Source organism: Acyrthosiphon pisum, chromosome A1, assembly GCF_005508785.2.
Source record: "Acyrthosiphon pisum isolate AL4f chromosome A1, pea_aphid_22Mar2018_4r6ur, whole genome shotgun sequence".
Lineage (NCBI taxonomy): Eukaryota > Metazoa > Arthropoda > Insecta > Hemiptera > Aphididae > Acyrthosiphon > Acyrthosiphon pisum.
In genome coordinates, this window is record NC_042494.1 from 58,747,344 (window position 1) to 58,773,615 (window position 26,272).

Below are 26,272 nucleotides of genomic sequence, written 5' to 3' on the forward strand. Positions count from 1 at the left end.
CCACATATGATAATAGTAATCAATTAATTGTAATCAACTAAGTAATAAATTAATCTATATGACATTGCGTTTCCATTGTTTAATACGTATAATATCAGTCCCTGGACACTTGGCCGCCATCTTTTTGGAGGACAAATCATCTCTGTAATCAAATTACTTTCATTGTTTTATTCTGTGATAACACAGAATAAGACAACATATTTGATAACATTCGAAATTGAATAACACTGATTAGTCCTCCAAAAACATGGTGGCATTGATTTCGTTTTTATCCTATATTCCTCGTATATTTTATAATCAGTGTCCATTCTAATTGTCTTATTCTGTGATAATATGTTTATAGGTAATTACTCGTGTGGCGGGTAGGTGGAGGACTCCGCACTCCAAAAATATACAGAGTTCTCAAAATTAAAATAATAATAATTATGTTCTTAATTGGGTAATTTTGAGTACAAAGATTTTACCCCCCTCCCCCCCCCCCCTTAAAATTCAATCTAAAATCCATCCATGTAGCACGATAACCTAAACGTTATTTATACATTACGATACCATTGTAGACACGACATAGACTTTAACGCTTGCGTGTAGACGTTCATTGCCATGCCGCGCCGTGATAACTCGGTCGCTCAGTTTCTTATTTAATTAGATCGCAAAAAAAAAATAGCTGATGCGTCCGCATCTATCCCTTTCAGGGCCGGGATTGGTTAGGCGAGCTACCGAGAAAATCTCGGTGGCCGCTTAAAGTTTGGGTCAGTTGTGTGACTGTGAGTGAAAAAAATTCATGTTTAAAATTCGATTGGTCACCTGTCGGCTGTCAGCTCGTAATAATTTTAGACGTAATTTTGGGACAATGAATATTTAAATGGACTGCGTAGAAGTGAAAATCTCGATGGGCCGATACATACAAATCCGGCCCCGATCCCTTTATTATTATAATATGTGGTATGTCAGTTACTCTATTGATAATATTTCGTGTGCGTGTGTGGTCATGTGTTTATTGTGGTAAGATGGTGGAGGGGGGCGTCGAATAGTCGGCGTAGGAAATAGTAATATCGACTACCGGTAAAACATTATTTTCCATTTTTTGTGCATCGCTCGGAGACTGCGGAATTGTTTTCAATCGTTTATTAGGTATATCCCGAAAGGGTTGAGCCGAGCCGCGGTGAGCTTGCAGGCGTCACGTAAAACGGTCACCGGTGGAGGTCGCGCGTATACGTAGTGTGATACGCGCGCGAAAGGAAAATCGTCCCGGAACGAGAGTGGGTTTTTTAGTGGGGAACACTATCTCGTCTCAGCGCTGACACACATACCTGACCCGGTTGTTAGCCCGGAACAAGAACGGCGGCCGTGGTAATTCCACCGGACCCGTCACAGTTTAGTTCCTACCACGAGAGACGAGTTCAAGGCGGTTTTTCATCCAGCGTGTACCTTACTAGACGTGTTTCTTCGCCGGAATACAGTACCAAAGGTACGTGTTTTTTTTTATTCTTTCTTTTATTATTATTATTATTTATTATTATTATTACCATTAGAATATTTATTTATTTTTTATTTATATTTTGACTTCGCAAGTAACTTCGGGCTTTACGCCTCCAGGAAACGAGCGGGTTTTCTTAAAAAGAGAGTGAGCGACCACCGGTGAGAGTGGGCTTTAGAAAGTTCAACGTGATTCATAATTTTACGGGAGTGCCTTTTAGATAATCTTGGGTTTCTTTTTTGTGTTTTTTTTTTTGAAAAGAAAACCAAGGGTCTCGATATATTTTAGATATTTTATGTTTGTGAACGTCTATTGACGTGACATAGAACGATGTAAGGTTACTGAATAGAGTTATTGTAAGTTTTTTGACATTATACACATTTTAAATAAAAAAACGTTAGATAAAGTAATCAGTCAATGCTTTCAAGAAGACAGGATGCCTATGTTAGTTGAAAAGAAAATAACACTTACATTTTCAAATAATGTATCATATTTTAACACGCCAATATATTATACCCGATAGGTATCAGAATGTGCATTTAATTTGACTTTTAAATCTTATAGAGTGGATTCTGTTCGAATGTATTGGATACTAAACTAACTTAGTATCTAATACATTCTAAGTAGGCAGTCCTGTAAAGTATTTAATTAAAAGTATTTGAGTAAAAGTATTCAAATACTTTTTTAAGTATAGAATAACTTTTTAAATACTTTCAGCATAAAGTATTTTGAATGGTATTTTAAATACTTTTTTTTGTATTAAATACTTTTTGGTATTGAATACTTTGGTTTTTTATTTCGAACATTTTATTTTTATTCGAAATAATTGGTTGAAAAAATATTATTGTCAACTACAATAATATTTAATAGTTTTATTTAATATTCTGTATTTCTGTGTTAGCCGAAGCCCAAAGGTTTGGGAAAACCAGATTTCTAAAAAAAGTTATTGAATAACAATATTCCCTTTAAAACTATTAGATAACTATTAGATTACCTACTACCTATGTGTTTATATTACGATAATTAGAAACCCACTTTAAAAACCAAAAGTATTTGAAAAGTATTCCAAATACTTTTTCAGAGTATTTGAGTAGTATTTGAAATACTTTACAATTAAAGTATTTGAGTAGTATCTTAAATACTTAAAAAAAATGTATTTGAGTATTTACTCAAGTACTTTTTAAAAGTATTCTTTACAGGACTGTAAGTAGGTACCTATATGCAATAATATTGAAGTTAAAATATTTGTTTACTGTCTTAAATCTACAAAATATAACACTTATCTTAACAGTATAAAGAACGAATAAAGTTATACCTCTAGTCATTTGACGAATGAAAATATTTATGCTTTGTTTAAAAGTTTAAGTTTCAATTTTCAATTTTATTCTTGACTTAATTTATCTATTTAATTTTAACTATATCAACACTTATTCATACCTTTTAGAACTATAATTAATAGGATTTCCATATTTTTGAATATTACATTGTATATGCATTACGTACAACAAAAAACTATTATCTATAAACCTATATAAAGTTTAGTTGTATTTTTAACTTTTTAATTTAACACAAACATTTTAATACTCATTTGCATTTATTAAAAAAACAGTATAAGCTTCGCTTATTAATAGTTCATAGTTTTATTCAATTTATAGGATAAACGAACATCAATAAAACAATTTTGTACCTATTGATTATAATTTAAAGTTCAAAAGATTAATTTTTAATATATTTATTATAGTACAGAAACAAAAATTGTTTTATAAAGGGCGGGCACAAACCTAGAACAAGACCTATTAACTAATTATGGCACAAGCAAAATCATAAAGAGTTTTCCGATCATTACCAGCGAATGATAAAGTTATCCGAGAAATATTATAATATAACAGAAAAATTATTCTTATTTTAATGTACAGTTGGAAAATATCGAATTCAATTAAATGCATGCTTTATTATATCGTTAATTATGAAATTACACAATTTCCGTTTTTTATAGAAGAATAAATGTTAGCTGTTTTTTGAATGACATATTTTTGAATTAAATTTAGCATAAAATGTAAATCCATAACTAATTAATTTTCTTCTACAAAATACATATTTTCTAAAATATTGTTCTATGCAAATTTCTCCGTTGAGTGTAAAACTAATCTATACAATGGTATTGAAATTACACGCATAGTTAAATGATTATTGATAATAATAACTATTATTAAAATGTATTTTTACGGTATAATACTGAGGTGAAAAACTCGTTCTGGGTGACGGAAAGAGAATTTCTCTTTTTAAGGACAAGGTCAGTTCGGAATTCTGATGATACACATGAACCTTTCACCATTTTCTAACCAACTATTATTATTTAGTCAAAAGAAAGTTAGACATTTGGATTTTACACCTATGCGTTACACGATACTAACCTTTTTTTGTTTTGTTACAGTTTTTTTTAAATTGGTCAGCGATTTATATAAAAATGCGACTATCAGTCGTATTCGAATTGCTGTTGATCTTTTTGATCATAGCTTTCGCGGCCTACGGTAGAGTAGGTAAGTTTCGGACATTATAAATTTATTCTATACAACGTATTATGAATTTGTTTGTTTTTTTTTAGTTCCGGAAAATAAAGATGTGTGGAATACTGGACTGAATAACGTTAAAGATCATTTGAAAGCAATGGGCCGAGCTAGACAAGCTACTCCACAAGCAGCTCCTCCCAACCGATATTGTGCTTGTTCAAATCTTATGTGTAACTGTTGCAGAGATTTTTCATTGCCGGTGGTTCCCATTAAAGGACCAGGTAAATAGATTTAAAAATAAGTATTTCATGACACTTATCCTTTAGTGTCATATCAAAACTATGGTATAATTACTTATTATCAAACAACATGGTCCTGAGCGCGAATTAATTTTTTTTCGTTTAAATAAGATTAATTTATTCGATTAAATTTTATAATTACCTATACTCAGTGTTATTTAATATTTATTATATATTATATAATAAATTAACTTTTTTTTACGTCATCATTAAAACTTATTAATTATTATTACATACGAATTAAATATTTTTTTATTATTGTGGTATACAAATAAAACAAATTTTATACTTAAAAATTATTATATTTTGACATTTTTGTGATTGTACGATATTGACTAAAAAATAGCATGACTAAATATTGAGCGTGGAAAATTCATAATATAGTTTATAGTACGGGGGTAAATATTTACCCCACGCGCGTTATCAAATATGTTAACAGCACTAACATGTTACGAAGTATGATTTTAAACTGTTCAAACTTAATTATTTAATAGATTTAAAATTATAAATCGGATAATCACAAATAAAATACCTATGATGAGCACACAATTGGTGATTATTGTTATAAATAAATATGATATTAATTTCACATTGAGTTTATCATATTAATATATTCTATATAAATGTTTATTTTATTCTTTCATATTTCAATATGAATCCAAATTGAAGATAAACTCTACGAAAACCATAATATTATACTGTATGAAAGAATACATATTGTATTTTAAACTAAATGAGTCATTCTATGTTTACGTAATAGGTTGCGCATCGTTGAAATATTTGAAAGGTGATCAGATGATGGTGACGATGAGCTTTGGGGACAAGGTCTTACGCAACACGACCATATCCGGGAAGAAACCAAAACCCGTGTGTATGTCTCTCCCCGGTGGTATATCAAAATTCTGCGGTCGGGTGTATGGTATCTCGAGAGACGGGGATCAGTTCAAAGCGTGTTTGGGGCTTGAGCTTAGAGCTCTGGACGACGTCGAAGCCGCATTGAGGGTGTCGTGTTTCCGATTTGGGCCACAAGGAATGAAAGTGGAACCAGCTCAACCACTGCCAGCGTCGCAGACATTACAAGGGGAGGACGAAGACGATGAGGATGACGATGACGACGATGACGATGACGATTACGGTCTCGGAGGTGGTGATGACGAGGAAGAAGAAGACGACGACGCGGTGGATGAGGACGCGGAAAACGACGTGGAATCGACCGGCGATTACACTGGTTTCAGTGCGCTGAGCACCGATTTCCTGGACAGCCTGTTCGGTGGCAGTGGCGCCGAGGAAGACGAAGCGGAGACCAGCGTCAAGCCGACGGCGAAACCCGTCGCGGTTGCGGTAAAGTCAAAAATAACCACACCGCAACAGCTGACAAGCCAACAGGTGACAAGCGAGAAACAAACGAGCGCCGAATCGGTGACGTCCACCTCGTACACGGTGAGCGTCGTCCAAGAACCGGTGTCGTCGTCTTCCGAAGTCGTCGCTGAAGTGAGACCGACTGCCGTCACGCAGCTTGACGACAACCCGACCGACCGCGTGGAGACCGTACCCTCGCCGGTGACGAACAAGAACAAGGACTACGAGGACGACGACGACGAGGACGAGGACGAGGACGACGGTGACATCGTGTCGGACATCATCGAGACGGCCGCGAGCGCCGTGGGCATGTCGGATTCCGACAAGAACTCGACGGTGGCCACGACGAAATCCGCCGACAGACTAGCGACCACCGAGGTGGCTGCAGTGTCGGCGGCCGCGGCCACGACGGTCGGCAGCGTGCCGGCGGCAAAGGACTACGACGACGACGACGACGATGACGACGACGAAGACAGCTACAGCAGGCGTTTCAAGCAGCACATGCACATGCCCGTGGCCATCGTGCCCAATGACAGGCGGGGCAGGACACACAGGAGAATGAGGCTGTCCTCGTCGGACGACGACGAGTCGACGATACATTTCATGAAGAAAGTGTAGAGACACTGCTGCTCACGAATGGTGTGAATTTCACACGTTTCATTTCCCGTTAAGTTGTACATAATACTATAATATATACTATATAACTTATTATTTAATTTATTAATTTATTATTCGATGAAATCATTTCGTGAAAAAAATATAATATATAACAGAATATATGTTTATTTGCGTTCCGAGTGTTGTACGTCGGTATTATACAAAATATTATATTTGTGCTTTTTTTTTTTTTTTTGGATTATTATTTCCTGTAGCTCGTTATATCGCATAACGCCGATCGCGTTTTCTTTATTATGAGTATAATTAATAAAACCAAATAAATTGCAAAAAAATATACAATAATTATTTTCGTGATGTTTTTTTCCCTTCTGTATGCGCAAACCGCAGTCAGTGCGCGATCACCTCCGCCACAGTAATGTCCAGGTCGGGCGCCGTCGTGTCGTATGTCTGCACTGTCGTTGTAGCAGAAGACATAGTCGTAGTAGTAGAAGTAGTAGTTTCGTCGTCAGCGGTGGCAGTGGCGGTCGTGGACGAGGTCGTATTGTACTTGTGCATGTTCAAGCCGTCGCGGCCGATCACGAAACAATCGAATTCCAACACGAGCACTTCGGCGTGTTCGATTCGCGTGACGAAATTGACGCACGCGTGCAAGTTTCTACCGGGCGTGTAGATGTCGAACATTTTCATGCACATGTCCATCGAGGGTAAGTACGGCACAGGAACTCGTAGACATGCCGGCGGTGGATTTTTAGCTACGAGGAAAACGAATATCATGAGTTAGTGAAGACGTGTAAAGTGTACAAGTTATAGTGAAGATTAGGGCCCGCGGTTCACGTAGGTTAAGTTATAAGTTAGGTTAAGTATCGTGCACGTCATGTCCATCGACGGTAAGAAGAAATCGTAGACATGCCGGCGGCGGATTTTACCTATACAGGGAAAACGATTTTATGAGTTAGTGAAGACGTGTAAAGTGTACCAGATATACAGTTGTACGTCGTCTGAAGTGAAGATCAGGGCCCGCGGTTCACGTAGGTTAGGTTATGTGAGGTTAACCTAACCCACTTATAATACCTACACGTTTCAACGAAATTGGAATTAAACATTGTTACATGTTGTTGGATGACGATGATTGTATTCTAATATAATATAGTTGGAATAAGCGCTTACTAGATACAGGGCTTAAAATGGGAAAAATTCCAGAGGGGACTAATGTCTCCATAATGTGGTCTCAAGCGTTCCATACATAATTTTATGTTTAATGTCTAATGTATAAAATCCTAATTTGTCAAAGGGGACGCTTTCAAACCACCGTCCGCGGTAGGGGGGCTTAGTCCCCCTGCGTCCTTCCTCACTTTAACCTCTGACTAGATAGATTGTTTTACCCGAAACTATTATAATGATACTGTGATATAGGTATTATGTGACTTCGATACATACACAATCAACGGCGAAACGGTAAATTATGTCCGATTGTACGAATTTATAGACGCATAACCACATACCGTATAAATGCGTTCGATATACAAATATTACAATATTCATTTTTAGTAGGTAGGTAATTATAATAATATAATATAATGCAGCCCATCCACGATAACAATAATGAAAGTTTATTTTAATGCTGCAGTTAATGCAGTTAAAATTTATTATTGAATTATTAAATATTCATGTTATTAAGTTGTTACTATAAATATCTTGTATATTGTACACACGTATAGATAAATAATAATAATACGTATGATACACCTATCCATGTGAATCATTAGGCGTGACTCATATTTTGACAAGTAGAATAAAAAAAATAAAAGTAGAGGGACTCTGTTTGCTTAAAAAAAAAAGATCACCGTCACTTTTTTTTATCTCGCCGAACCGCAGGGGCTACCTAGCTTTACATTCAATATATTTTTAAATTATATCTTAGTTGATTTTAATTTATGTAATTTAATTTGAATATAAAATTTAATAAAGTTTCCGAATATGTATGGTTCGAGGAGTGCCTATACCTACTTTCACTTTGATTATCTATTTATACACAAATAATCAATTAATATATTACTACTTTACTACTACCTTAATTTATTAATGAGTCAAATTATAGAAGGATTATATCTATATTCAATATTTATTATTCATAGTGAAACATAAATAAAATGATAGAACTATTATCACAATCTCAGTTATTAGTATCATTATTATACTAAGGCATATCGGTAGATTAACTGTTTTTTTTTTATAAATCACTATAATTATTAATGAAATAATAATATAAAAGTTCATAGGACACCGCGATACCTGGTATCTCATGCAATTGACGACGGACAAAAAGTTCAAAAAGAAGAACGTATCATATTGTGTTCCACTTGAAAAAAAATATATCATGGGTACGCCAACGTCTTTAAATTAATTGAGGTACCTATCCAGTCCCCCCGAATTACCACCAATTCGAGCACTGTTAAGTTATAGAAGTGGGATTATGGTAGAAATTGTAATACCTTACCGCTTTATATCAGGACAATAAATTACTTTGTAAACAACATACGTGTTTTTATGCAACTATAATATTAAACAGAAATATTATCGTAATTATTAGGATCAACAAACATACCTATATACATTTATATATAAATGACCTTAATAAGTTAAGTCATTACTCATGAGAGAAATAGAAATTTTTTTATCGACTTGTTCATTTATAGTATTAGTAAATAAATGTAGATTTGTGTGATATCAATATATAATTATACATTTGAGAATATTTTCAGAAGACTAATAAAACTTTTATCATTCTACAAATAATATCAATAATTTAATCTTGACTTTCACTAAATTACGTGTTAGTGCCATGTTAAAAAAATTGAGCCCTGGGAGATTATTTTACAAAAACGACCTTTATAACTTTATATTTTCATAGTCACTTGCCTATCTCAAACAAAATCAATTAATAATAGTCACTCTACCGGTATTACAAATTGAAACTTGAAGAAGTATAAATAAATAAATTTACCCTAATAATGTGGTACTCTGGGGCAACCAGAGCGGTCTTTGATTACCCCCTTTCTCCTGGTGATCGGCACCATTAAAACGGCCCTACATTCAATAGTATTCATACAGTTTACATTCATGTTTGGGAAATCTTGGTAACATTACTAATAATTGATTAAAAAGAAGAAAATTAAGATAAAAATATTTAATGTTATATTACTATGGTGTGTAAAAAATATTCAAATCTTATTGGTTTATTTCTTTTAATATTCGTAAACAATAAGGAATCGATTGTGTAGGTAGAATACTTTCAAATGTACAATGCAGTTTAGTTTGAGTTCAAGTTGTTTGAATGTTTATATTGTTGAAGTTTAACGAATATGTACGTCAATTCAGTTTTCAAGCAGCAGCTCGAATGTTTGTTTGTTCCTAGTCAAAGTTATATTAATTTTCACTCCTCCCGTATGTTCGTATTCAGTATTGAATTTGACAATAGGAAGCTTTGAATTTTAATACAAATTATTGGAACTGTTGTTGAAAGGTAGGTACAATAATCATGACAAAAAGCATTTTGAGCATATTATATTGATTATAAGGTGTTGGACTATTGGAGATTTGGATAATAATTATATTTATTTATGTTAATTGCAAATGCAATTAACATATTTTGTTAAAAAATACATACCGGATACCTTGTACTCGTACATTGACTCGTCGTCCATAAACATGTTTCCCGTGATTGCAAAGTCATAAGGATCGTAAGTGAAATTCATACATCCTGCTCATAAAAACAAACCAGCGTGCGTTGGTATTACAGTATTTGATATTGATCTGATTTTTGGCGTCTCTAATTTACTCGGCGCTAGGTTATATTAATTCCGGGCTTTGCGTGTATCTTGGGGAGCAAAACATAAAATTTACCATGGTTTACTACACGTTAAGTACGGGACCATGTACGAAGTTAATAAAACTGAGATTACAAGGACGATATTTCTTCATCCCGCTGTCACATTCAATTAGTATCCTTGTTTGCCTGCCAGCAGCTACGGCAGTTGGTTGGCCTTTATTTATTTATTTTTTTTTTTAAATTACGATCTTACCAAAAACCCTGCTGCAGGATATATTATATATACATATTTCATTCTCATAATATTTATAACATTGTAAAAGAAAAACAAAAGTTATTCTTCCATTGCCGACAAGAGACGTGTAATGAGTTTGGAGAAATCCCGTCATTACTCATTGTCCATTGACTTCACCAGATTACAATGTAATTTCCAAATTTAACACGATTTTAATTAAATTTTTTAAAAAGTTTAGGATTTTTGAAGTATTATATTATTAGCCAAAAAAACACCGAAATATTGTTAATACAAAATACAGAACCTAACAAATAGATTTTTTTTATTATAACCAATAATTACAATTAAAATTTTAGTTTTGCCAAGCACAAAAAAATAAAAAAGAGACTTATGTAAAATTAGATTTATGAATGCATATACGTTAATTGTGGCTATATTTCTTTATTTAAGAACAATTTTTATTTTTATTTTTTGATAACAAAATTGTATGCTGGTCTTGAAGTTTAAGTTTTCTTTGCGAGAGTAATTCTTATAAAATGTTTAATTATTTATATCTAAGAGAAATAGAGAGAGAGAGAGAGAGAGAGAGAGAGAAGGAAATGTATGTTTATTTTATTGACAAAATTAGGTCTAGAATTAATTTATTACTATATATAATTATATGAGTAAAAATTAGATTTATTTAACATATTTAATGTTTTTATTGATAAAATAAAATAATAAATGATTTAATACCTACACAGGATACCTATATCTACCAACGTTATTATAACACATTACACATAGTATAACTCTGATCGCCAACTAATAATGTACCTATATAATATGTACATTATACACGAAGTATATCAATGAAATATTATAGGTACCTACTGTGTGATTACGGCATTAATGTCATACATTTAATAAAAAAAAAAAAAAAATCATATTATTATAATGTGCGATAATGATCATATTGTTAAAATTGAATAAATTATGTTATAGTAGTACCTATAATAGAAATAAATAACTTGTTTTTATTATTACTACCTAATTTACTATTCTGTAGCATGGCGTGCATACACCATGCCTTTATTTAAAATACAAAAAAATTATGTTTATTATGTTTATAAAAATGATTAGATGATAAATTTATACTGAGGGACTAAATCGAAAAAAAATATATATACAAATAAAATGGAATTCTTCAGAATGTAAGAAAACAAAATCATGTGTACTTGTCGGCAATATCATTTTCTTCGAAACAGTTGACCAAACTTTCTCCATTCTTCTAGTTGTCAAACTTGGTCAACCGTCAATGACCGGCAATTATTATCGACAATCATGTCACGTACACTTTAAACGTTCCACCACGGTCAATTAAATAAATGTATTCGGTTTGACTGTGGATGTGAACTGATTAATATCGACGTCATAATAATTATATTTATTTTCAAATACGACTTTTATAATGTACTTATTCTGTAAAGTGTATAAACGGTGTCAATACTTCAAAGTTCAAGCTACGCATTGTGTTTTAAATTGAATGTTATTGTTTTGCGTTGGTAGCACACAATAAATTATAGTATTTTGCTTGTATTTTTGTTTTGTCTTATGGGACATATTATTGTTAAACGACATAATAATATATAATGTCTACGTGCGATACTGTTGTTTGTATAAACTCGTAAATCATTTGTGGCTATATTATTATCGGGTTTTAATTGCATTAATACTTTTGATCGTTGATTGTTTTAGAACATCGTTTGATCATAATATTATAAACGTTGATAGAAATTGTACATTATTCATATTTGATTTGTACTTATTGGTTATGTATACATATTTATTCTAGATTTAAGTATTATTTTTTTAGCTGGTACGTACATATTTTAATATTGAGTAGTAAAACTACAAAGTTGACTTATATCATAATTAGTGAAGCAAAAAAAAGAAAAAGAAAAAAGGAATCGTATTAATTTAATATAATTTTATATCATGATATAAAACTGGCTGACTATAAAATAATAATATATACCTACCTAAGTATATTATAATTTAAATGATAAATGTTTGGTAATAAATAATAATTATGGTGGTTAGAATATTATAAAACCACTAAAATGAAAAGCCTCAATGTTTTTTTGTTGTCATGGGAAATAAAAGATAAAAATATATAGGATCATTATTTATATTTTAGTGAAGTGAAATACTCGGTCGTATTAAAGAAGTCATAAATACAGTTGCAAATATAACACACATACAGTTAAAATGTCAGATGGTTGTGAACAATTTATGGAAGTTCTCAAGCCTCAGCAGTATGAATAGGAGAATATTAAATTATATTGTATATGAATTTGTACCTACTTCAATAGTGTGTTTTTTGCAATGACTTGTTTGTTCTTACTTATTTTAGTTTTAATTTCATAACTTGTGTTGCCCATTATACAAAAAAAATAAAAATAAAAATACTTAGCAGTGTAGTATACTGTACCTACATATAAAAATGCGTGAACCTACCTACTTTGTACACGCTTATACCAAGCTAGAATAATTGTAATTACATTTTTAATATTATTACACTGATTGATGATTTCACACGTGTATGTGCATATTATACACGGTGTTTCAAAAGTCTTCATCCGATTACGCACTGATATAGTTCGGCCACGGTTAATCGCAGGTTAATGACCAATGTATTAATGGAAAGATTAGATAAAGATTAGGTAATTACAGTACCTAGCTGGAAAATGCAGAAAAGTGTTCACTTTTAAACACGGTACCTAACTATACTTCAAACTACAGGTAGAATGGTATATAGTATAGTGTAATATAATACCACCATCGTATTTGGAAACAAGCAGAACATTCCCATATTATGCCCTCGAAAATTAAATTTGTTTATTTCTTATGACAATAAGTATTTTCGTCGGGGTGGTTTACCACACCTCGCTTTGTATTCATTGCAGATAAAATAAAAATAAATGTGTTAATTAATAATCAAAATAAACCTTTTTTATTGTAATCGAAAAATCGTACGTTGAACTGTGCACAACAACCGCACGTCAAATCTTGGCATGAACATGGTATACTTCCAAATCGTGCAGTTCTTGGTTCATCTTGTCGATCCCCAAACCGTTGAAGCATCGGTATCTTTTTATTTGTTATCGCATCATAATATATATCGTACCACTTATGGTATGTGCCTGTAACTAGAAAATGTATGAACGTAAATAAATTGTTTAATATAGTTGTAATTTATTTTTTTAATTGTTTTGATTTCAATACGATATGGTCATTGAAGACGTATAATAATACAAACTAAAATATTAAGTAATTTATGATTATAAGCTACTGTTAAATATTCGATAAATTCTTAACATTTTAAAGGTAGCTTTTAGGTAAGCAAAATCGGACAATTTTTAAAACAAGTTCCTAATCTATCTATTCAGAGGAAGCAATTTATTTATCATAATTATTATATCAAGACATAACTATATGGCCATTATTTTAATTGTTATGTTCATAATGGTCGTTTTGTTCTTGTGAATTTTTATATTTTTCCTTTCAATTATTCTAAACTGTTATTTTTCTAGTGTACGTATTTACGACTTCCAAGAACTTTAATTGATTATATGTAATAACTAATAAGTAATACCTAAATAATAACTAATAATGAATAATGGATGATTATGTTTAATGTTTATAGTGTACAGTGTCCAGTGTCCTGGACGTTGGTTTCTATGTTCTTCTATTTCCTGACTGATTTCAAATATTCACAAATTAAACGTCAAACGTTCTCTAGTAATCCTGACATGGGCAACATAATCTCCGAAATAACCAAAACCACGTACGGTGAGCTCTATTTTTATGAAGATATAAGGAAATCAAAATTTAAAAATTTAGAAAAATGTTTTTATAAAATTTAAAAACAATCATTTTGAACATCATCATGCTCAAAAAATATACTCAGGTCGTAGGTGTTGTAGGTGTCGTAGGTGCATGTTTGTAAACATTAAACACTATACACCGCGTCGACCGCATCGAACTTGGTAAGCTATGATAATAAATTATTGTAATTTTTTTTGTTATTAGGTTTCAACAAAAAGTTAAAAGCTCAACTTTGCAGGAGTGGATTGGGAAGAGATTTTGGCCTGGAAAAATACTTATGTTCCGGCTCACTTACTAATTTACCAAATAAATACATGTATTATTATTATATTAACTTCACACATTTTTTTTTACACATTTGTGAAGTTTATTGACAATTAAAAAGACAATTTTAATAAGGCTTATCCAACACATTGTGCATAGCATTCAAATGTGTTTTTATATACTTCGTGCACACCAAATAAGGTGAACAAGTATATTTTCAAAACCTTAAATTTTCAAAACTTAACTCGCTGATCTCCGATAAGCCAGCAGTATCTGGATCCTTTGTTTTGTCTGTTTGTCGAAGAAGACATCATTCAACTTATAAACAAATATGAAATCATTAATATAACATGCTAAAAACTTCCAGCAATAAATAAAAAAACTATTAATTTTATAATTATTTATGATTTATTTAATTTATGTTATTTATGATTATTGAATTTTTTTTTATTTTTATTTTTTTTTTATTAAAAATTAAATTATTTTATTGTAATTTAATAGCTGCTAAATTTTTTAGATTCTGAGCGGAGTGAGGAAGCTATTGGTTTTACAATGGTGTTTATTATTATTTTTTTTTTTTATATTCTGTATACAAAATTTTTACCAGAAAGACTGCTTCGATTTCAACATATAGTACCTTATCTTTTAGCAAATTGGATCAAGATGGTACTTTAAAGAGGTCATTTTCCGATTTTCTCAATAACTATTTAATGTCACGGGAAAGACCACCAAAAAATTACGAAAAAACGCTAAAAATGGGATTTTAATTTCTAACGATTTGTTTATCACCATAGAAACGAACAAAAAATTATAATATCATAATATTAATTCAACTTACATGATAAAATAAATAATAAAAATATAAAATATCCAGACTGACAAACCGTCTCCGCTCAGAATCGTTTTTCTTATACAATGATATTGTATCATTGAATTCAAGTATAATACAACCCATTATACAATGACCCACTTGTAACCTACTGTACAACAGAGCAACATTCACTTACCTGTTTTTTTTAAAATTTGTACCAAGCGTCGAGCGCATAAAAAATTAATATGTCGGCCGCAGGGGGCCTAATCATGAATCAGACCGATACTGACTAAAAGATTCTAGTTTACTTTTAGGTACCTACCACATAAACAAAATCAAAACACAAAATCTATGTACCTATATCTTTTTTTTCTGAAGATTTATTTTCTATGATTACAATTTTATAATTTAATATTTGAGCTTATTTTATCAGAAAATATAGCGTTATCTAATATCTACCAATCTATGAATTGAATTATTTTACCTACATTAAAGTATTTAACTTACATTTTATTTTATATAATTTGAGTGTAACGTTGTTTCAGAAAGTCAGTGTTTATTTATAAAAGCAATTTTCTAAACTTTTGAATTTGGATATATTTTAGTCCGTGGATATTTTGTTCTTGGGTATTTTGACCTAGATTCGGGCACAGGGCCTTTCTATGCATCTGTTTTTACCCGTATGTGATGGTATTATTGGTAGAAAGAGTGCAGCAAGACCTACAATATGTCACTCGGATAGATAGTTGAGATTCTAGTTTACATTCTTATAAGAAACCTCACAAGATCTAAGCTTTAAAATTAATTAATCCGGCTGCAACATTTACCGAGTATAAACTAAAAAGTATAAAATGTGATATAATGTCATGTAAATACAACGTAGGTATACTGTATATAGGTATAGTTAGGTATAATATTGGTACACTTTCTATAGTGCAGGGCGGAACGACTGCTGTCAATGAACATTAAACTATTTATACTGATGAATCATATTTAGGTATAATTTAATTATGTCACGTCTTTACAATTTAGTGTAATCTTGTTTAATTAATTTTAGTTCGAATTTCCACTTTTATACTATATATACTGTACCTATATAGTGTATTTATTCCCCACGCCGGCCCATGAGTCACAGTGACACGGTGTGTCGTTAAACAGTTAAACCACTATAAACGTTGCTAATACTTAAATTGTTGACCACTCAGTTATTTGAATAACGTTTTGAGCACTCCCTTTCACCAACAAAATCTATGGGCTATGATTATTATAATATGTAAAAGGTAAAAGTCTAAATAAAATATTCAACATAATTTTTTTGATTAATGACGAATATTTTGTATACAATCCGATCCAAGCGGGGAGTGACAACTATTATTTTCTTTTACAATTTATAATAACTACCTATACGGCTATATGACATATTTTTTTATTGAAAATATTTTAATTTCCATTTTATTGTCAAGTTTTATAACATGCACAAGGTCAAAAAGGACTATATTCAAAAAAGGATACGGTAAATAAACAACATCAATTTTACATTTATAAAAGGTCAATCCGGAATTTAACGATTTTTATTATTGAGAATTTGGTATTCAGACCGGCCACTGATATATTACAAATTGTCGATTTTATTTTTGACATTTACGTATATTATGATGTTTCTCCCAAATATTTACGGGTTTTAAATTCTGAAACTAAAACTTGAACTACAAATCTTATTGAGTCTTTACATTCTCATTCGACAAAAAATCTTCATCTGCATCAGATATAACCTGAAGATTCGAATTTTTAAAATCTGTATCAGATAGTTTTGAAAAAAATATCTATTTTTCACAAATAATTTATTAAGTAATAACTATGTGACTATAATATATTATACTAGCTGATCCCGCGCACTTTTTTGCCCATAAAAAATGGCAAATCTTAAAAAAATTGAGATTTTTCAACTCTTTTTGGGTGTAACTCGTTGCAGGAAGTGCAACTCAGACACCCTGGTAGGCAATCCAACTATGCCGGATCACTGACAATGTGCGACAGCATATCAAGTAGGGAATCCACTTGCGGTGGATTGCAGACACGCCGGTCAGCGGCTATAAGTTCAACTCAGCCACCTTTGTAGGCAATGTGAGAAAATTCGATTAGATGCATGCTTGTACCTGATCTGTCCGATGCCCAATGGCAACCAATAAAATAATAAATACTAATTTCTACTATTTATTTCTCCTATAACTAATAGCAACCATTTATAAACAAACATTTCCAACGTAAATCTCAAAATTCCTGTTTGAGCACCTCCTCGGGTTGGACTAAATTTACTAAATTTATGCCTATAACACTCACAAAGAATGTAGCTTTCCATTGGTGAAAGAATGTTTAAATCGGTTCAATAGTTACCAGAGATTACCCTCAACAACGTCAACTAACAACTCCTTTTTATATAATAGTGTAGATTATAAATTGACTTTCATATACATATTTTGATATTTATTTTTGGAGAAAATTGTATTTTATTAAAATTATATAAAAATAATAATATTATAATAACATTATATTTTGTAATAGTTCCCCAAGTTCCAATTATAGGTATCCTTTAATACATATATATGTTATTCGTAGTCCAAAAACTGGGTAATAAAATTTAAAAAAAAAATATTGTATTCGAAGCAGGTAGATAAAATGCAGCCCATTTACCAACCATACCAGCGGTAACTTTTAGTTTAGAACTGAGATTACTTCCTCACCCTATTGACTCGCTTTTAATCTTATTACTGAAAATGACATTTTCTTGCAAGAAACACTTGAACTCTAAACTAATTCGTGGCTTTACTCGTTTAACCCTTTAATTTAGAATATACCACATTGCCACATCAGTTTACGTTCGTGAGTTACAACCATAATCGTTTGAAAACGTCCTCATTGCCCCTTTAAGGCATCAAAACGTAATTTGTGAACTTGTCACACATAATTTCCGTGGCCAGTAAATAATAATTTATGTACAGCCAAACGTCTGAAGTTGCTGACCTGTTAAACTAAAACTGGAAAGGTATATAACTAATAATATTCCATACATACTTATTTGATATTTGTTCTGGAAAGTTTTAAATTTTCTAATTTGACTGTTATTATTAAAATATTAATTTTTTAACCGTTTTTACAGAGTGAGTTGAACATATATTTCATTATTTTTTTTTTTATATATTAATCTTTCGCATTGTTTTAAATGTTTCTCACGTAATTTGTTACTCAAGAAGAATTAATTAATAATAGGTCGGTAGGTGCCTAATAAATTATATTCATTCATTAGGTACCTAATGTTATACAAAAACAGTTTTAAACTATCCTAGACAGCAGCCGAGCTCTAAAATATACAAAGATCTATTGTCGATAATGTAAAATTAATAATATTACTATATTGTTGTATTGAAATGAAAAAAATAATAATGAAAAAAAATAAAAATCTATTGAATACCCACGATCTACGTTCAATATATCGTCTAAAAAGTTAAATAAAAATAAAATAAGAATAGTAAAGTAACTAATGAGATTTAGAACATACAGCCTTTATTTTTATAGTTTGGATAACATTTTAATAAGTAGTATAATTTTACATAATAAATAGATTTTCAAGTAATAGTTATAGTGATTAATGGTGCAATTTAATTTTGTGTATTTAAATATTTTAAATACACATTATTTTAAGTACGGTTTGTTTAAATAAGGTTTGATATTGGGTGGCAATTTCATAGTATTACATATTGCAAACGGCAGTGTTAATGATTTGATTACATAAGTAAAAATTAATTTCTCAATGATTAAAGCCATAAATTAAAGTAAAATGTAATTAATATTATAAATTAATTACCTGGTGTTGAGGACGTAATTGTCAACTGGAACCGTACACTGGTTATTTAGTATACGCACTTACACAATATTTATTTTATTGATTTATAACTTGTACTGACTACTATTACAATAAAATAATTCTCAACAAATTATTCATATTTATTAAAAATACCATATCTCTTGTTTGTTTGTTTTAATATGTATTTTATTAATGCAAGTTATTTTATTATCTAATTATTAGATTTTAATATACTATATCGCTATATTAAAACGTAATTTTAACGTCAGTTTTGTATTCTAAAAATATGATAGATAAACGAACTTATATATATATATATAATATCCTTAGAAGTATAGAACAAGATTAAATTATATACAGTATTTTAATAGATACACATTTTATATTGTATCTATAATATATTATACTTGTTTGTATGTTACTGCCACCAAACAAAGTAAATTGACGAACTTTTTATTGTACAAAGTAAAACCTATTTTGCAATAATCTATGTTATGATAATAATAACTAATAAGCATCACAGATTTTCCTTAAAGCTTTTTAGAACATAATGAACTCTTTCATACTTAAATTAATTAAATTTAAAATTTTGAACAAAGAAAAGTTAATCGAGAATTCGGAAAATAATTTCTGAACTAAATAAAATAGGTATTACATCAATATTAATATATATTTTTTTACGATTATATTGATTATTATTATTTATTATCAAACAGCTAATAATTATAACACAATTTGAAATCATAATTTTCATTAGAATAATTTTATTTTCATTAATTATTTTATTTATAATACGACGCGGGTATGGGTATCAAAGTGGAATATCAACATTATGGAAATAATAATAATTATACCATAAATACGAATTAAATAATATAAAATAAATGGTGGATTTTAAAATAAGAAATTACTACAGAGCACGTTTCTTATTTTAGCGAGGAGCATTGCTCACTACCACGATAGCAGCACCTATGATGACCGTCATTACTGGAGTCTAGGGATTCGATACGACCACGGTATAAAATCATATATTTTCCAACGACGGTAAAACATAATAATATTATGTGGGTCTAACTGCGATGCTGCGCGTGTGGTGTGCAGGTATATAACAGTATACCGCGTACAAACCGTTCCGGTTTCGTTATAAGTACAACACACGTTACATGTATTTTTTACCTACCTACCTAGATCTACTCACTCATCCTACCGTCCGGGATAGCTAATAATATTATAGCGATAATTTTGAGAAAAAAAAATGTATAAACCTGTGCACAAATCTCAACGGGTAAATGCGATGGTACGAATACCGTCGGAGTGCATTGTTATTATTATTATTGTATCATTCCGTTCATAATAAACATTTTATGTATTTGGGACGTTCTAGCGGAACGGTATATAAGTCGTGCACACTCCGTTAGACATAACTAGGGCAGATATTTATATGCTTTTGCGCCTCTTCATTGGTCTGTCAAAAAATTACCGAGCTTAACTACACCGAAATCGTCTAATGATCCCGTACGTGTACGATTATATCTAGCGTGTATTATGGCATATGCCTTAGCTGATTTCGTCCGTTTTTAATGTAAGTACCTACGTTGTTTTGAGAATTTTGTTTTATTATTAGATAGGTAGTTAGTAAAAGAACTTGTAAAACTTGTACCTATAGTACACGTGTAAATATTGTAAATACTGTAATTATCAGAACTACAACTCAAATGTATCATCCCTATAAACACACCTGAAACATTGTAATGACCGTAACTAATGGCCTTAGATGCCGGGTTATTTTATTTTTATTTTTCGAAATCAATAAAAAAAAAAAATTTGTAAGAAATATAGTTGTTGAGATGGAAGAAAAGTAAAACCAGCTATCCAATAGTAAACATTTTTAACAACTCTTTTTTTTCAACAGTGATGATAATATATAATATATATGATATACGTAGGTATGGTATGGCCGTTTAGGTGTAGTATAGGTGCATTAAACATTTTTGTTTCGCTGTTTTATATTTTAAAGATCACGTTTTTAATGGATATTTTAGGTATGAATAGACCATTAAACTTTAGCTTTAAAATCACATTATTATATTACATGAGAATTAAGTAATGTTTTTAAAAGCATATTTCGGTAAATCGTACCACATATATCAGCATTATCCATACATTGAGTTGGCTTTTACATTTTAGAGCATAATATACCTATATAATTCCCTACCCTATCAAGAAATTTACTGCTGCACATACACTCAGACTCAATTCATATATATAAACAGATAATTTACCATATAATTAGGTCGAATTACTAATCTTTAATTTAATCCGTTTAACATAATATTATTTGATTACCTACTATACTATCGTCTAGCGTAAATAACATTTCTTACGGAAAATAATTTTAACGGCTGACCCGTTATACGCACTGTGTGTATAACCATACCAATCGGAAAACGTATTTCACACGACCCGTACAATAGCGCACGAGAAATAATGCATTTTCGTTACAAGCGGACCGTAAATAACGGTTATAATGAATAGGTATCGTCATAGTGAACAGAAGAGTCTATACAACTGTGTGCGGTTCCTTTATTAATTTGTTACACTGACTCGTAGAGTCCCGTTTAATCGCGATTTTTAACGAGGTCCTCATATCGTGATTTTATAACCATCCGAGTTCAAAGCATAAACAGCTCCGTTGGATTAATTTATCATATTCAAGTACCTACTTAGATAAACACAGATATTTTTCGTGATTTGGGCGGTTGAGCGCCTTGCCGTCGCGCGTGCAGAGTCATATTATTATGAGAAAACTATTTTAAAATGTGTACTATCTGTTTTGATACCTTTGCTATATGGCTTCATATGGATATTGTTCAATTTGAATACCTAACAGTATTTAACGCAGACATTATCAGGGCCAGCTCGAGGTATATAGGCGAGCTAGGCACCTGCCTGAAGCGGCACTTTAGTAGGGCCCGGAGGGGGTGGAATTTTCAAAAAAGTGATAATATTATTATTTTAGAGACGGTGAAATTGTATTTTGCCTAGTACAATATTTTTGCCTGAGCCGGCCATAGACAGTGGACATTATAATTATGCACTGAAACAAATAGACATCGATAGTCCATTGATTTTGGGTGTAGGTATATTGTGATAAGCTACAGACTGCCAGTGCAGATACATAATGTTTTCATGTATATTTCTTACGAGATAAGACTTACAAGTATAAATACGACTGATTCGGATACTTATAGATTAGGTAAGGTCAGGTCAATAATTGAAATCCATTAAAATTTCAGAGGGGCTAACATTTTACAGAACAATGTGAGCGGGGGCTTTGACCCCATACAACTAAAAAAACTATATTTTTTTGGCTAAGCCCCAAGCCCCATTTTAATTCTGTAAAATGTGATGTTCTTTGATGTTTGTAACAAATAAATGTGTTAAATTTTTAATGGCAATTATATATATCTGACACATTTCACTGTATTCAGTTACAAAGTAATGGTGGTAATCATTTTAAATAGTTTTCTGTCTTATTAATTAGAAGATTTTAATCTGTTTTTTAAATTACAAGAAAACTAAGTGTAGGAAATGTAGTAAATAATCATTATAAATACTATTAACTTGTAGTACTATTTTTCACGATTGTTTTTTGCATCATGTATATTACTAAGTAAATGTGAATTTTATACATTTTAAGTTTATGTATGATGTAATGGCTTAATCATAATTTAAAATTTTAAAAACTTTTTCGAATATTAGCTATTTTTTACCATACATTTTTTATGATAGGTAGTTAAACTTTATTATTAATTATTAACTCTACGTAGTAGAACACTTATTATGGATCTAGAATTATAGTTGAATCTACTTAAAAATATGTGAAGAATTGTAGTTTAAAAATATTATAAATGTAAAATAACAATAAATGTATCCCTTTAATAGAAATGTACTCTAAGCGATATATATATATATATTATTTATACATTTAACAAGATGCTTTATGTGATCATAAAATATTATTCACTTATAATTGTATTTATCGAATTTATTTAATTTGGCAAATTCTATAATATTATTAAATATTAAGTACTATCTAAGTAAGTGTTAAAAATGTGTCTTAAACTATCATATCATTCATTTTTTTTCTTTTTGACTTTGTACGATTTAAAAATTTTAAAACAGATTAATGTTAAATAAATTATGAATTAATATATACTAAAAAATACAATAACACTTCATACATAGTTCTGTTAATTACTGTACGCCTGTACCTATAAAAACTAGTGATTAACTTTTACAATATTTCAGAAAATTTTAAATCCAAATATTATGTTAATAAATTATTATTGTTTGCAGTTTATTTTCAATTAAGATAGTTGTCGTATAAGTTTTTTTATAGTGCTGCAAAAATTTAATGTGACATGAAGTCAAGAACGTTTTGAAAAAATATAGTTAATATTTGAAAAACAAATACATAGTTCCTTCGCTCCACTCATAATTTCCAATTAAAACATTTTTAAACAAGTTTTATATACATTTTGAAAAACAGTTTCTATTTTGTGAATATTACATTTCATAAAATATACATTTTTCGACGAACTTTGTTATATCATAGTGCACATGAAAATTTTCTTATCAATATTCTTCTGAAAATTTAAGATTCATAAATATATTCAGATAATGTTTTATATTATTAAATAACTATGAACATTTATTGACTAATTTATATTGCACTTAATGTTTGCATATTAAATAAAAAAATCTAGAAGAACAAACACAATTATTTCTACTACAGAAAAACCCTATTGGAAGACCTACTTCGGGACCGTAGGAATAGGTAACTCGATTTTTATACAACTTGTATTTTAATTACGATTCTGAGTCACGTTTTAGTTTCAATAAAATGGGTAAAATAAACTTACCTCTCGAATTCCAAGTATGTGTATACGTATAACTATGTTTTACAACAATGTACGACAAAAGTAAAGCAAAAACAACGAAATCGCGTAAAATATCCATTTAAAATGTTTTGTGCAGTAGCTGGTAGTATTGATGGATTTTCTTTTTTTTGTTTTCGATCCGTCCGATGTCCTACAATAACAATGCGCTTAATAACATTATACAATGTGAATAGATATACCTCTCTTAAGGCCCTGTTTGTCCAGATGCGGGTTTTATCACTACATTTACATTTAACGTCCTTAAAACTATGAATATATGCTATATACACTACATTATACACTGTGCTCAATGATTCGTGTGTTAGTTACACGTAGCTCAGAGTCTCTGATTGTTATTTATTATTTTTTATAATTTATTACACATGGTCATAAAATATATCGTAATAAGTCATATTCTGTATGCATTGGCAAATTGTTTATGTGCATTAATCATGCAGGGCTACCTCATTTAAACATCATTACTTTTTTGTAATGATTGTGAAATCTTAATGTACAAACCATATTATTCAGTATCTAAGCGTTGGCTTGGATATAAACCATATTCAACGTTATTTATTGTTGATCGAGAAAATTAATATTTTGCACTTCTATGATGTCCAATCATTGCTTTAGTATGGAGTATATTTTAAGATCAATGTCCATACTTTTTTGAAATAATGCAGTTTCTTGGAATACTGGAATGTATTTTTCAAAATGGCTGTGTCTACAATATTATTATTTTTAACCAATATACTAAAAATAAGTAACCATGTTAGTGTAACCAACTGATTTTACAAATGGTATAATTATTCATTTCATTACTTAAATGACTAACAAGAATATAAGATAACATAAATGTGATGCATTTTTGTTCGTGAGGTAATACAATAAAGCACCTTAAAAGTAGCTTTTACCGTAGTCAAAATATTTCAAAAATACACTCATACATTTTCTTTTATAAGCGTTTAAAGTTCAAATGTTGACAAAACTTGTCAAAACCTTTAACATTTGTAAATTATTAAAAATGAATCAAGCTCTTTTATTTATTCAAATAGCTTGACAAATATTTGATATAAAAATACTGTAGGTATACCTACATGTTTAATGATCTATTATACTTTTTGGTGTATACATTTTAATCTTTTCAGAATAGAAGTTATTTATACAAAAACTTTTTAGAAAGAGAAGTATTTTCATAGGTTTGTTATTCTTAAATAGTTAATAGTCGATGATAATACATATATCCCACAAAAATATCAAAACAGCAAGACTGAAAATTAATGAATAAAATAGTTAAAGTTATGTTTAATCAAATTACATAACGAATTTAATATCTTAGACTGTCGAAGTGTTGAATGCATTACTTCTGGATTTCAATAGGAATTAAAATAACGTATATAATTAAAACTATATACGTACGAATTTCAATAGAACATTGAAATTTACCCGAACGTAGGTATCAATTAAAAATCTCACAATAATATAACACTACCAGACAACCAAGTTTGACGTTTAAAGAGACGTCGGAGCCGCAATATCTTAAAAATAAATTAGCAAAAAATGAATCTAAATAATTCATATCTTCAGTTAGTAAGGTTCTATCATTGTATGGCCTCCCTTTCTGTTATTTTTCTGTCAGTTACTCTTATAATATTATGTATTATTTTACTACGTTTATATTATACTGTTTTTGTATCTAACATAATTTACTTATTTATTAACTAACTATTTACTTTTATCAGATTTGCTTATTTTCTTCGGTATAGATACACGGATTATAAATATTCAGTTTAAAAAAATGTAATTAAATTAATACACCTTTATATTTAATCTATTTAACCTTAAATTAAAGTCTCAATTTATCTTGACAAGTCAAAATTAGTTCAGTTTCTCAGTCTTGTCAATAACGGTAATAAAGTACTATTATATTAAAATAGGTAATATGTAAATAATTACCAAACGCATTTTAATTAATTTTACTAAGCTTTTTCAAATGATAAAAAAAAAACCATGCCGAATGAAAAAGAAGAATATTGATGTTTCGAGACACTTATTATGCGTATATGACTTTTTAAGTATGGTTCGATGATGCGCCTGCCAATTTGCTATACTTAAAATTCATTCGCAAGTATTTCTGTATCATGTAAACAAATTATATCTTCTTAAATATATTCCATAAAGTATATGGCTTTGAA

At 30.2% G+C, this 26,272-nt stretch overlaps 2 protein-coding genes across 2 annotated transcripts; one reads left to right on the plus strand and one right to left on the minus strand.

Moving 5' to 3' along the window:
* The first annotated feature begins 1,124 nt into the window (after positions 1 to 1,124).
* Positions 1,125 to 6,595, plus strand: LOC100167324 (FK506-binding protein 4). Its single transcript, XM_001952469.5, has 4 exons — positions 1,125 to 1,468; positions 3,912 to 4,017; positions 4,083 to 4,268; positions 5,047 to 6,595. Exons 2-4 carry the CDS (start codon positions 3,945 to 3,947, stop codon positions 6,261 to 6,263), a joined length of 1,476 nt encoding a protein of 491 aa, XP_001952504.1. The 5' UTR covers positions 1,125 to 1,468; positions 3,912 to 3,944; the 3' UTR covers positions 6,264 to 6,595.
* LOC100572547 lies at positions 6,483 to 24,364 on the minus strand. The gene is made up of 4 exons (XM_008187054.3): positions 24,060 to 24,364; positions 13,318 to 13,518; positions 9,931 to 10,023; positions 6,483 to 7,015 (listed from the first exon to the last, which is right to left on the minus strand). The coding sequence occupies exons 1-4, from the start codon at positions 24,154 to 24,156 to the stop codon at positions 6,651 to 6,653; spliced, it is 756 nt and encodes a 251-aa protein (XP_008185276.2). The 5' UTR covers positions 24,157 to 24,364; the 3' UTR covers positions 6,483 to 6,650.
* Between the last annotated feature and the right edge of the window lie 1,908 nt (positions 24,365 to 26,272).